The sequence below is a fragment of the Cydia pomonella genome, chromosome 21 (genome assembly GCF_033807575.1).
Source record: "Cydia pomonella isolate Wapato2018A chromosome 21, ilCydPomo1, whole genome shotgun sequence".
NCBI lineage: Eukaryota > Metazoa > Arthropoda > Insecta > Lepidoptera > Tortricidae > Cydia > Cydia pomonella.
This window is the reverse complement of record NC_084723.1, coordinates 7,863,571-7,878,761: the sequence shown is the minus strand read 5'-3', so window position 1 is coordinate 7,878,761 and position 15,191 is coordinate 7,863,571. Positions and strand designations below refer to the sequence as shown.

The following is a 15,191-nucleotide window of genomic DNA, read 5'->3' as shown; positions in this document are numbered from 1 at the left end:
CAACCCCCCCCCCTCTCCCCCTCTCCCCCTCCCCCCTCCCCCCCTCCTCCTCCCCCCTCCCCCCTCCCCCCTCCCCCACCTTCCCCCCGCCGCCTCCCCGCCCTCCCCCCCCCGCCCCCCTCCCCGCCGCTGCCCCTGGCCTGCGCCACTTGGTAGTTCGGCAAAGATCCGTTAGATGGCGCCACTAGCCCCCCCTTCCCCGCCGCCTCCCCGCCCTCCCCCGTCCCCTCCCCGCCGCTGCCCCTGGCCCTGCGCCCCTTGGTAGTTGTGCATATATCCTCGCCAGTTGGCGCTACTTTCTATGTTTAAGGTATTTATCTCCCGAGGGAAAACTTCGCTAAAATAGATGGCACCACTTTGTACGTGTACGACAAACAAAAAGTGACGAGGTGGCCTCCAGTGGCGAAGGTCGGATTCGAACCAGCGTCTTTAGCTAACCGGGGCGTCTTTAGCCAGTTAACGTCATGAACCCCTAGGCCACCCCGTCACGGTGAAACTGGTCCTAATTTCTCGACTACATTTGACCTCGCTCGACAAAGATGGTTCACCGAAAGTTGAGGTAAGTACATATATTTATATTTTAATTATTACAAAATAATGTAGTTTCGTTTCCTGTACGATAACTTAACAAACAAATCTTTTCCTCTTTTCATATAGTTCATGAGAACCGTTTCACACGTTTCTTTACCACATGCGCCCCGCCCGTCTACACCCCACCCCTCCACTGAATTTTTCTGCTATAAAAGAGCATGTTGAACCATATTCCCACTACAGTGTCACAACGAATATTGCGTTGAAATCATGGATCCGCAAGCTTCATCACATACCAAATGTAAGTATAGTTGTATTATACTCACATTAACATTTGAGTATTTCACCTCTGTTCTGTCTTTGTAGTTTAAATAATCTATCACTTTCGACCTATCCCCTATGTTCTCAATTAGGAATACTTGCTTACTTTTAATATAAATAATAACAATATTTTTATTATATTTTCCCCAGCCGACAACAATACCATCACCACTTGGTGCTGCCAGTGCTGGTTGTCCACCACCACAAGCGGCGGCGGCGGCTGTGACGGTGGCTGTAGCAGCTCCACTTCGCCATCGTCACCCGGACCACAACCGATGGCAACAGCAAAGGCACTGTTAAAACAAGACGATGGGGACAAGGGAAAAACAAACTGCCTAGAGAGCGCTTCTGAGAGCGATACGAGCGATGAAATGAAATCTTTTTATCAAGGATGTAAAAGCAAGTGGATAAAAGCGTTCCAAAACAATACTCTGATTAATAGATGGCGCCTCCCCATGCCATTTCACACATTTAGAGCGGAAGTAGCGAGATTGTTAAAACGATTGTATATCGAAGGTCACCATGACGATTGTCATATTTACCTGTTAATTGTAATGTGGGACGATTTAAACGATGACGTAGAAGAGATAGTGGGAGATGCTCAAATCAACTATCAAGACTGGATTGCGTTATTAGGTGGCGTTACAGCGGAACTATTTTCACGCGTGGTGTTCAATACTAAATCTTTTAATTATTTAATCAATGTAATATTTTGTGTGCTAGGTCCAAACATAATAGCTGCCGGTGATTATGAATGTGAACCTAAATGTAAGAATGCTCGTACATATTAAGGTGATGATGCATTTATTCCTTGTCATTGTTTAATTTTAAATTGTTAGCTCGCTGCGAATGTAAATGTTTTAATGTACAAGTATTAATAATAAATTCATATTACTGAATATAGGAATGTTTTATTGAGTGAAACCTCATTGATTTGGAGTAAATGAATATTTATTGAGTAAAATAGTTACACAATGTTATCTTTTTCTATCCAACTTTTTTCATTTAAGCCAAGCCATTTTACATACACTTTATTTCCACGACGCTTTAAAACTTTTTCCACTAGATAAATGTCATTGTGTTTAGTTTTCTGCAACTCTTGTTCATAAAAACATCCAGAGATGGGTTGGTGATTAGCGTCTTGAAGTAAATAGGTCACTGGATTAGTAGTTTGCACTTTAGTTATTGTAAATATTTCCGTAGTCCAATTGCCGGTGTAGCCTTTGGCGAAAGTGGATTTATATTTACTAATTCTCACATGTTGACCGACCTTGAACTTGGCACGTGGTTTGACTTTAATGTGATTGTAGACTTTATGTAACAACTGTTTAGAGTTGTTTTTATTCACACTCGCCGGTGCCATACCGATAGTACGATGCAGTTTGTTATTGTAATATTGTTCCACTTCACTTGTCAGCTGTATCCATTTGTAGGAACCATTCATGCTAAATTGTTTCCAAATCCAATGTTTTAAGGTTCTAATTAGCCTTTCCACTATGGAAGCTTTCATGACACTATAGGTAGAGTAGTGATTGATATGATGATGTTTCATGAGCGATTTAAATTTGACATTGAAAAACTCTTTTCCATCATCTGATTGAATATTCTTGGGCTTTCTCCCGTTTTCACTCAAAATTCTGCTCATTGCCTTTGTAACATCTTCAGCGCTCTTAGACTTTAGCGGTTGCATCCAAGCGTATTTGGAAAAGGTATCGATACACACTAGAATGTACTTGTAGTTGTTATTATCCTTGGAGTACTTTTGCATATCAATTAGATCAATCTGCCATGTGTCATCGAGCCCCCTCTGAATGAATCGACGACGTGGAAATGTTTTTCTCGCATACCTGTGTATCTCGTTGACCACTTGAGCTTTACTCATTGTTCTTCAATCGCTTTTCTGGAGCTATTGCCGTTGCTGATGGTGTTTGGGCTGGTTGTGGTGCGTGTGTTTGTGTAGTAATTCTAGCTGATAATTGTTCAACCTTTACCCGTAAATCTTTTATATCTTTAATATTTGCCTTTAGCTTTGTGTTTAAAAATACTACTTGTTCATCCAATTCAGCCCTACAAATAGCATCAGTTTTAAGAAAAGATTTATGAATTCCTGCCACCCGTCTATTTTCAAAATTTACTAAATCTCGTTCCACTTTCAAGTCGTCACGGATTGTAGACTCGCTACCCAAGTATTGTCCAAACTTGTTAAGAGGCATTGTGAAAGTGAACGATGGGGGAGGCCTCATCGGTATTTATAACAAGGTAGCAAGGGGGGGAGAGGCTTAGTTACAAAACATGTCTGTTTTATTAGATAACAGCTCAGAACAGGTTTAAAAACAGCTAACAGAAGAGGGTCTGTTTTCTTACTTTAAAATTATACCGCTCTCAGTCAGTTCCTCAACGATTGCATTGATCTCGTTCGAATGAGAGGTGTTGCCAGCATTCTGTGATGCTATCAAAAGCTGTAAACGGCTCACCAGTTCGTTGGGATCATCCCAATAGATATAATCAGTTTTAGGATAAAAAGTTTTAGTTGTTAATACATCTCTTCTACCAGAGTTCAAACATCCACCTTCTTTATGTTTCTTTGATTCTTGTGGTTGTTTAATGTAACATTGATATTTTACACTTCTATCTCCACTCAATTGGCCGTTTGGCGAGAATCCTCTACGATGAGCGTTTGTAATGTCTAAAATATTATTGTAATCCTCTACATCTTTTCTCAAAACTATATTCTTGTTTGGTATTCTTTTAAAGATAAGTTCCAACAGTCCAGGAGTTAGGTTGAATCGTGAATCTTTAATATGTAACAGGTCATCAATGATTTTAACCCGACTATTACCAATATGCATTTTATTATCCTTGAGATAAACACCAAATGGTATTTTTGATGTTTTTAAAAGATGTTTCATATATTTATTTTGTAGATCATCAATACTACTATTACCACTACCACCACCACCTTCATCAAATTCAAGAGCCGACTTCATATCTTCAGCATCGCTAAACTCTTCATCTCCCTCTGTTTTTCTTTCATCATCATCATCATCATTATCAGCATCATCATTAGAATCATCTTCATCATCATCATCATCAGCAGCATCATCAAACTGTTGTGTTTTTGTAAAAAGATTATTACTCCACTTAATCAGTTTACTATTGGGTTCTTCGGTTTTAATCAGATATTTCCTTTTACGTGAATGTTTTGACAATGGTGTGGAGGTCTTTATCAAAGGGAGATGGGGGTTATTCATTACTGCTGGTTTAGCATTGTCATCATTATTATTATTACCTTTAGATTCTAAAGCTTTAGTCATTAAAACATTGAGCGGTTTTGTAATTGGTTCAAAGGTTTGAGCTAGCGAAGTGTCAAGCAAAGTTTTATCTGCTCGCAACGCTTTTACTTTTCTCTTTACACTCTCAATGGAATCTACGAGTTTCCGTTTCAACTTTTTATTACCAAACATATTTTATTTTATAGTGTATGTGCTGATGCTGCTTCTGCTGCTGCTGCTGCTTTTGGTACGGCCGATGCTAATATGTTGATAGGATATAAATTAAACGACGTTGTTCTTCAGTAGCTGACAACATAAAACTGATAATAAACCGGAGATGACACTAAATTTTATACAATAATGAAAACGTCAAATCCTTTACGATATCGACCCTTATTAATGTCTCTCTCCTTGTCGATTGTTAAAAAAGTGTACTTTTTCTGCCAACACTCGCGACAAATTTCCTTAAATTTTTCCCAACCCATATCGGTGTTCACGTGATCGTCATAGGCATGTTTTAAATTCAACTCGTCCTGTTTGAATAGCAATATAAGATTGGCATTATCACGTACCAACTGTTTAGGTATCCTACTATATGTCTGGCATAAGTAGAAACAATCTAACCAACGATGACGTCCCATTGCAAAGTACTGACGAATGGCATCTTGATCTTCCAAAGCCACATCGTCAAATACAATGACGCTGTCCTCCGCAGCTTCCTCCGGTGGGACGACTTGACTCTTATCATTGTACGTGTGAAACGGTATGTCACCCGCTTGCTCTAAAACGTCACTCAGAAACTTGTATTTAGGTTGATTCAATGATTTCGAATAAAGATAAACATTATGAAACTTTACACCGTTCGGATGTAAGAGCAGAGACAACAGAACATTTGTCTTGCCACAGTTGGAAGGTCCACAGATGAGACATCTAATGTTATTCGCCAGCAACGAGCCATGTTTAAGGGAGCGACGAGTCATTGCTGGTTTCACATTATCATCTAGCACAACACTCCAATCTTTAATAGCCAGTGACGTGTTTTGTTTTTTAAGCTTCATTTCACTGTGATGTATCAAATCGTTAGGACATGTATTTTATACTCACACATACACACATACATGATCAAATTTCAAAGGTTTAAATATTATATAGATATATAGGCATACTTTATACTCACGTACACAGTCAAGTATAGATACTTGAGATGATAACACACATTGGCGGGGTTAGTGTTAAGCATAATCCCAAACGACCTAGACGACTGCGATCTCATAGTAGCGGTGGGGGTATTATAAATAATTTAATTAATAATCTACCATTCGAAGCGCACATACCCGGTTACAATTATTGCGGTCCCGGTACTAGATTGAAGGAGAGATTGGCTCGCAACGATCCCGGTGTGAATCCGCTTGACGAAGCTTGTAAATTACACGATATTGCCTACTCACGTGATAAAACATTGGAGGGACGTCATCAAGCAGATTTGCGATTGGCCCAAGCTGCTGAAAATCGTTGGCGTGGTAACAATTCAATTGGTGAACGTATTGCCGCGTTAGCGGTAGATAAGATTATGAAATATAAAGTTAAACACGGTATGGGTATGATTTCCATATCTAAAGTCATTAAAGCAAGTCGTGATGCTGTAAAAAAACACATTGCGAAAAAGAAGGATACAGCTACTAATACACTACTAAAAGTGGGTGTAAAAGCTGCTAAACATTTTGTTAAAGGGAAAATTGTTAAGGGACAACAGAAACAGCGAGTCATTCCAATACCTAAGAAAGGCGGTTTCCTACCAGCTTTGATACCGCTACTGGGTGCTTTAGCAGCCACGGGAACTTTGGCCGGCGGTGTTACCACTGCTGCTAAAAATATTTATGAAATGGTCAGGAATAGAAATAATAATAATGAAAGCAAGATTGTCGGTAGAGGTTTATATTTAGCACCTTATAAACGTGGAATGGGACTCTACATTACACCGGCTAATAACGCAGCAGCAGCAGCAGCAGCAGCAACAGTATCGGCAACTGCAAAAGTGGCGAAAAAAAAAAAACAAGAAATTAGATTTACCTCCGATTGGTCAAGCTCTCACCGATGTGGACATTGTGAGATTTGCACGTAGAGAGAAAATCCCCTACTTTAGGGGTGTTTTCATGCGAGATAATCTCCCAAAGAAACCTCACTATTATGAAACTGGTATTATCAATTTAGACTCTCAGCAGGGTGAAGGTACACATTGGTGTGCCTATGCGAAAAAGGGTGATTATTGTCTATATTTTGATAGCTTTGGTGATTTGAGACCACCTCGAGAGTTTATTGATTATATAAATGATTCCGCTAGTACCAAACAACAGCGCAACATGCGAGTAGAGTATAATTACAATCGATTACAGAAATTTAATACTGTAAATTGTGGACACTTATGTTTGGCCTTCCTGTGTACCAATGCTAAGCGTTTGTTTTAAATAAATATCATGAGCATTACATGTGTAGTTTCATTCTTACATTAATCGTCTACCCGTCAGTATCATGTCTATGACATCATTCACAATAAGTCTGAGCGGTAACGAGCCTGTGTTGAATGTAGACTTTCAACCGGCTCTAGAATTGGACAATGATGGTTTTTACGAGTGTGCTCTCGTGTACTTTAAGACTTTCAACACTATTCCTAATGTTGATAAGAGCAATAATATGTTTCACTATGGGGATGATGTAATCGCAATTCCTGAAGGTTCATACGAGCTCTCCAGTATAATACACCTCTTGAACGAGGAAATGACAAAGAGGGCTAAAGGTGATGGTGAAAAATTGGTGGATATCTTTGTAAATAACAATACCTCCAAGTGTATGATATTCTCGCCAAAGTATGATATTCGCTTTGACAAACCAAACAGCATAGGGTCATTGTTTGGTTATTCAGCGAAAAAGCTTAAAGCAAAAACATCACATTGGTCGGATAAAACAATTAACATAATCATTACAAACACTATAAGAATAGAGTGCAATATTGTGGAGGGCTCATTCGTAAACAACAAGCCGTCACATGTTTTACACGAGTTTTCACCTGACGTCCCGCCCGGCTACCAAATTATTGAACAACCTACCAATATTATATATCTACCCGTCAAGAAGAGTAACAATCGCATACAAAACATTGAATTGCGCATTGTAAACGAGCACGGTAATACGGTAAATTTCCGAGGTGAAAGCATTGCACTTCGTTTGCATATTCGTAAAAAGTAAAAAAAAAAATGATTATACATAACAATAAAAGCCTTGGTAACAACACCTTCACAACTAGTCGAGATCTTGCTCTCGTCGAGAGAACTACTACAACTCGTCGTATTAACGAGAGACAGCGGCAGTCACTACAAAAACAACAACAACCAAGGAAATTGACTAGAGAAAACAGTACATTTTTACAGAGTATCGGTTTCAAAGTATGTCCTCGTCATCTATCTTAAACATTGGTGAGAAGGTGTTATTCGATGACAGTATAGAAAGTATAGAATTTCACCCATACACTCCGTATAATGACTCTTTCAAAAACAACGATAACATCCACATATGTATCAACCGTCAAGATCTAATTCTACTACCGAGTCAGAGTCAAATATTAGTGGAAGGCACTGTGGAGAAAGGCTGTCTACTGGTCAACAATGGTGCTGCTTTTTTATTTCAAGACATTCGTTATGAATTGAACGGTGTGGAGATTGATCGAGCGAGAAACTGCGGCATCACATCCACCATTAAGGGACTAATCTCATACACCAAGGAAATGGACCATAGTCTTCAGACAGCGGGGTGGGAAGTTGGTGCTAAAAAGATACATGACAAGTTTACATTAACCATACCACTATCTCATTTCTTGGGTTTCGCCGAGGACTACAAGAAGGTAATAATGAATGGGAAACACGAGTTGATATTAAATCGCGCCAGTATAGATGTAAACTGTTTAGATTTAGCACCCGTTGATCCGAATACGGTACCGAAACCGCCGACTCCAAATGGTGAGATTGAAATCACTCGTGTCACATGGAGGATGCCAGTCATAAAAGTATCTGATAAGGAGAAACTGCGCTTAATGTCGTATGTTGAGGGCAGCATACCAGTTCAGATAGCGTTCCGCACGTGGGAACTGTATGAATATCCCATACTACCTTCCTCAGAACGTCATATTTGGTGCATCAAGACTAGTACTCAGCTGGAGAAACCTCGCTATCTCATTGTTGGTTTCCAAACGGCACGCAGGAACGACAAGACCAAAGATATGAGTATATTCGACCATTGTAATCTTACCAATTGCAGGGTGTATTTGAACGCACAGTATTATCCATACGATCCTTTTTCGGCTGAATTTAAAACAAACAACTATGCGCTCTTATATGATGCATTTACCAATTTCCAACGATCGTACTACAGCCGTGATCATACCAGCCCTCAAGTAAATTATGCTCATTACAAGACACACTCTCCATTAATAGTCATTGACACGTCCAGACAGTGTGACAGCTTCAACTCGGGAGCTGGTGCTATTGATATTAAATTGGAAATGGAGTTTAAAGAGAATGTACCTGCCAACACCACGGCATACTGTCTCATTATCAATGATTCACTGTTTGAGTACAACGCTCTCACCAGTGCCACACGTAAAATCATTCAGTAGAGCATTGACCACCCTCAATTGTAAACGTGTCTTGGAACTTTGAAAATACGTTTAAAAAATGAATTATTCAAACATTTTTTTACCTTCTTACACACCGTCGATTGATTGTTCCGGTGCTGGTGATGGTTGCTGTGAGCTGAGCAAGAGTGTCTACAATCTCAAACGCTGTCCTGCTGGTGCAAGTGCTCCGATTGCAAATATCCATGTATACTTGAAGTTGCAGTTTATTCAAGCTAAAATCAGATTACATACCTGTGTCAGTTTTAATGGCCATTATGAACTCACCTGTGAAGAATGGAATGCAATGTTTGCGGAAAAAGTTGACGTCATTGGAAACTTCTTTCATAGCCCAATGTGTGTTTCACCAGAGCTGATTCAGTGCGATCGTCTTCGGATGTGTATCTCTCCTGTACCGTTACTTTTACTCAGCTGTGACAATGAACCGGTGACGAACACACACCCCTTGGTGATAAACCACATGGAATGGAGTCATATCGAATGTGTTATGGAGTGTATTAACGCACGTATCGGATACTTGAACAAAATAAAGTCTACCTACGAAAACCGTCTCAACTTCTTCAAGAAACATTTCAAGATATATCACCCCGCTAATGTTCAACATGCACGCAATATTATAGGTAGTTTGTGCAATGTAAACGATATTGTCGACTCTGAAATCAAGTGTTATGCCACCGATATTTTGTGTAATACCTATATTTTCAATTGAAACGGTTAAAGTTTCATGAAAATAAAAATAAAAAACAATAACTAACCTATTTATTATTTATTTTAACATAGAACCTTATCTTTCTTCCTCCCCTACACCAATGCAATTGTAGGCTGTACAGTAATAACGCGCAGTAATAATTGAATATTACGTCTTTTTTTTCTACTCACAAAGTGGGTTCACCAGAGTATACTTGAAGATATGTAATCATTCACTTGTGTTTGGTCGACGGGAAATCCCCGTTTTCTCTAACCATTCTCAGTCAAGCCCGATGATGCAATAATGACTCACTGTGTCGACACGTGCAAATCATGTGTGGGCGTCGCATGGCGCGTCGCCGGCCAGGCTCCCCTTCCCCGCTTCGCCGCGCACCGCAGACGTCAGCGCATGGCATGATGCAACTCACTTAGTTGCCCGCAGCCCGCCTCACGGCACGACCGTACCGTTGTCTGAGCGAGTGAATTGAAGCATCACCATGGCGTTGTTACATCATTGCAACTTTTGTAACGAAGATGTATTATCAAACTGTTTGATATCTCATTCGGAAAGTGACCGCCACATCCTGCTTTGTGCACAAGAAAAGTCTGCCGACGGTGCTGTTTACATTGTTGACAGTGCCTTCAAGTGCAGAATAATTACATACCGGATTAATGGGAGTGCAGACATTTTGGATCCTAAAATGTATTTGTTGAATATTGGAGAAACGCTTGAAAAGCTGATTACCATTGAACTAAAAACACATAAACATGTAAAAATAAATGTTGAACTCTTTGGTACTTTTGTGAAAACCAATGCTGAAGGTGAAGTGATACGTGATCTAAAGTCATTCAACACAAAAAACGTGGCTCTGCATAAAGACTGTATGGATTTTCCATCGTATTTTGAACAAATATCCTTGTGTATTTCCAAAAAATGTGAAGATTTCGACGAAAGGGACAGCGGTTGGGGTCTCGAGAAGATTGAGTTTCTCAACGTCAACGTTAACAAATATCAACCACTCAAAGGATCTACATATATACCACTGCCACCCGAGGTGCAATCGAAGAATGCATGTGTTAACGTGAAAAATCGTGATAACAAGTGTTTTTATTGGGCCATCATTAGTGCTCTCTATCCAGTTGATAAAAACAGTGATCGTCCCTCATCGTACCCACATTATACAGACATTTTTAACGTGACAGGTATAAAAGATCCGGTTTGTCTCTCGGACATTAAAAAGTTTGAAAAATTAAATAAAATCAGTGTTAATGTATATGGTATTGATACAGATAAGAAAAGGGATGACAGGGGTCTGACTATTGTACCTCTACGTATTTCGAAAATGTCTTGCGAAAATCATGTAAATTTGTTATATTTTGAGAGAGGTGATGTTTCACATTATTGTTGGATTAAAAATTTGTCTCGTTTAGTGAGTTCGCAAATTAGTAAGCATGGAAAAACAACATGGATATGTGATGGGTGTTTACACCCCTTTGCAAATAAAAATAAACTAGATCGACACCGAGCAATTGGTTGTGGGGAGACACTTGTAGAGCTACCTAAGCCTAATAATAAATACTTACGTTTCAAAAATTATAAAAATAAAATGAAAGTGCCATTTGTAATTTATGGTGACTTTGAATCGATTTTAGTTCCATTAGCTAATGAAAAGTCTAATACTACAAGTGCTACTTGTAACACCCATAAACATGTGCCATGTAGTTTTTCCTATTATATTCATTGTGAATATGACAATAATTTATCCAAATTTGTTATCTATCGCGGTGAAGATTGTGTGGAGAAATTTATACAGAGCATTCGTGAAGACGCTGATAGAATTATAAAAATCTTGCAAAAAGTCGTACCACCAAAAAAAAATTACAGCGACAGCAGCGGTGCTAACACATCCTCCAATATATGTCATATTTGCAAGAAAAAAATTGGAGATGATGAAGCTTATGTAATTGATCATTGTCATTTAACGGGTAATATTAGAGGCAAAACACACAATTCATGTAATTTGAATTACCAATTACCAAAGTTTATACCAGTCGTCTTTCACAATTTGAGCGGTTACGATTGTCATCTATTCATTAAGAGGAATTCCTAGTTGTGATTTTTCCATACAAACGCTCTCGACTGTTTCCTCCCTGGATTTTTAACCTAGAGCAATGATTTTTTCAAATAAGATCAATATCATCAATATCTGTGCCGCTATGTTTTGCTTTTTTGGATTATTTTATTTTGAAGAAAATTACAGCGCCTCGAAAATCGCAAAAACGGCTCAATTGAATTGGCTGTAAAAAAAGGCACAGTATACAAATATGACAACAAATATCCAAAAAATCAAAACATAGCGGCATAGATTATTTCTTCCTCTTGCAATTTCCAAAATTTCATAATGATTGATTGCGTTTTGGAGGAGGAAACAGTCGAGAGCGAAACCTCGATTTTTGAGTTTTTTGCGTGTGAATTTCGGTCCGAGCTGCAGTTGTCCTTATCGCACGAATTGGAGGCGGAGACAGTTTCTAAATATACGTACACAGAAGGAATAGTGATGGGCATAACATCCTTATTAGGGATTGCAGAACCGGTACTGTTTTAAAGAACCGGAATTACCCGGTACTTTCGGAACTGGTCTAATTATTTCATTATTTTAAATAAAACGACAGCATTTTGCGATTTGACCACCTTTTGTATTATAATTTAATAATCACATTTTCTTTTACTACGTATAATCACAATAAACAAGGCATTTTTTTTAGAAATATAGTATTTCACATTGCTCACACTTGTGCGTCACAAGTAAAAGATAACTAACTACATTGATGTCTGCCACTAGATAGCAAATTAAATGAAATTACATTGACGAGGGGATTTATATACATATAAGTATCGCAGTCGTATTGTATAATCCGCCGTATTACATTACGGCTAGCCGATATCAAAATAAGGGCCATTTTGAAATGCGGCGGTTCAACGATTAAGGTATGTTGGGTAAATACCGAATGCGGGTGAAGAACTTAGGACATTCATTTCTCCCTAATTTGGCTTTATTTTTTAATGTTGGCAACATTGTGTAAGACGCCATTTCATTGCACCTCGACTGCCAGTGTTCCCGCGTCGCTCAGGGAGTCGGGCTTGTGCTATGCGCAATCACAGAGAGCGAGGTAAATTTCACGAATTCTCTTCTATCCGATCTTCGACCTGTAATTTATTTTGCGTATTGTGATGTAACTGTGTTTGTTTTTGTAATTGTGTTAACAGACCTAGCACTGCTGTAGACCGCTATCCGATCTTGACCCTTCCAGGTAAAGATCGGAAAGAAACAATCCGATCTTTACCTATTTCAAAAACAGCAGTGATTGTCAAACTTTAAATTTTCTTCAATATACCTACCGACCTACTTAATTATCATATTTATTGTTTTCTTGATCACACTTTCGTACCATTATTTTTATCCAGTACCACCACCAGCGCGACGGTAAATCAAAAGGAAGAGATTTTGGCAGTCTATTTTGTATGTTTGTATATTGTATGTACTTACTGACAATGTAATTTTTTTAATTTCCGCAACCCAAAGGTTGCCTGGAAGAGATCGCTTTTTAGCGATAAGACCGCATGTTGTTTACCTGTGCTTATGTTTCTATTTTCTTTTGTATTGTTTTCTTTTATTGAGGTGTGCAATAAAGAGTATTTATATTGTATAGGGATGATGATACATGTTGAATTGTATAACAAAATCGAGTAAAATAGTTAGCAAATGAGCAATTTTTCGCAATAAAGTACCTACACATACGGACGCATATGTAGATGTGCACGCATACATACATAGCTAGTTTAGGATACAAAATAGAGATAGGGCTTCGAAATTAGTTTCCTTAAAATGCTTCAAGAGGGCTCTCTTTTCCTATATATTTACTTTACTCTTTACATACGATCCTTACATTTTATAAAAGAAAAGATTGTATATCAACTTTATATATATACATAATTGCAAAATTATACCAACAAAATCGCAATTTTACTTATTTTCCATACTTCAAGATGGGCTCTCAGTGAGCTCAACGAGGGGTGGGAGGGCGTTAGGGTCGGCAACGCGCATGTAACTCCTCTGGAGTTGCAGGCGTACATAGGCTACGGATACTGCTTACCATCAGGCGAGCCGTATGCTTGTTTGCCACCGACGTAGTACAAAAAAAAACCTTGACCTTTTTAAAGAACTACTTAGTCTTTTTGATTCCTTAGTTTGATTCTTATTTTTTTGGCGACCTTCATTAAAAATGACTGGGCACGATTATTTTTTATTTCGATTTATGTCCCTCCTACTTAAGTATTTAATATCTTCCAGTACATTCCTTTCAATAAACAATACATTTACACTTTCACTAAACCTGTACAGTTCACGAGATCTTAAATTGTCAAAACTTCGAAACCTATCTATTATTTTAGTGGTTTTTCTTACTTTATTACTTCGGGTAAACCTTACAATCAGAGGTTTCTTAGCACATTGTTTACTTATCAAATTGCCTTATGACATAGGTATCAAAGTTTGAGAGCCATAAATTTACCAATTTTTGTATCAGGGTTAAGATCGGATACAAAATTACGAAAAAAAAAAACTTTCGTTGACAACTTTTTAAGTTTGTAATTATTGGTGGCTGTAATGTAATTTATATACATAGGAGAAGGGTAGACACCGGACCTATTTCTTTGTGATACCTTATTCTCTTTCCATTCAAGCAACTTTTTTTCACCATCCGATGTTCTCCCTTGATGGCAAAACACTCGTTACTCTAAAAAAAAGTATGTCTTATCTTTACACAGGTACAAAACTGAAACCGTTCTATATTGAAGATAACCAAAATTCAGGCCGAATCTACGGTTATTATTTAACAATTCGCTCCGTACTTTAAGAATCTGTCACGTGCTGAGATCTCGAAAAAACATTTTCTCACGAGTTCTCTGAATTGGTCCCAAAATTGTCCGGCATTATCCCAACATACTTTACCCAGATTGTCATTGCGATACGTTCTTCAATAAGGCGGCCCAAGTTTAGCCCCATCGTACTACAAGTTAAATAGATTGTAGTATTTGTAGTTTAAGAGCAATTCCTAGCTGAGCAACTTTTCAAATCTCGAATTTTTGAAGCTATGTTTCTGTCGCGCTGCGGTGGGCGGGAGCCGGAGCTATCTAAGTGTGTGTGCGCGCACACAGATGCGAGACTCGTGCGCTCGCTCATTGCGCGCCGTTCCGTCGACATCGCCCGCGAGCCAGACGGAATTTATTCTGCGCTGCCCGACGCAAGTTGTTTTTGTTGTTACCACGTAATATTGTTTTTCATTTTTATATTATACTGTATCTATTACACCCTAATACCAAACACCCTATCACCTGTACTAAATGTATTTTACACCTATGATGACGAAATAATAAATGATTGATTGATATTAATTACCATATAGGTAAAAACTGCAAAAAAGAATGATGTCTCAGCTTCGGTTGTCGTCGTCCAGTCAAGTGCAAAAATATGTATCAAAAGAATCGTCTCATAAATATGGTACTACGCTCTTATTACACTGGAATAAGATGCTATGGGACATATTTTTGAGTAAGATGTGTACACCCATATTTTTACACTTGACTGTACCTATCCGTATCAATAAGTTGGGAGTGATAATGGTGTGTTGTGAAA

At 38.5% G+C, this 15,191-nt stretch overlaps 1 protein-coding gene across 1 annotated transcript; it reads left to right on the top strand.

Annotated features, from left to right (window-relative positions):
- Positions 1–254: 254 nt before the first annotated feature.
- Positions 255–1,643, top strand: LOC133529855 (uncharacterized). Its single transcript, XM_061867661.1, has 2 exons — positions 255–832; positions 1,003–1,643. Exons 1-2 carry the CDS (start codon positions 802–804, stop codon positions 1,641–1,643), a joined length of 672 nt encoding a protein of 223 aa, XP_061723645.1. The 5' UTR covers positions 255–801.
- Positions 1,644–15,191: the final 13,548 nt, after the last annotated feature.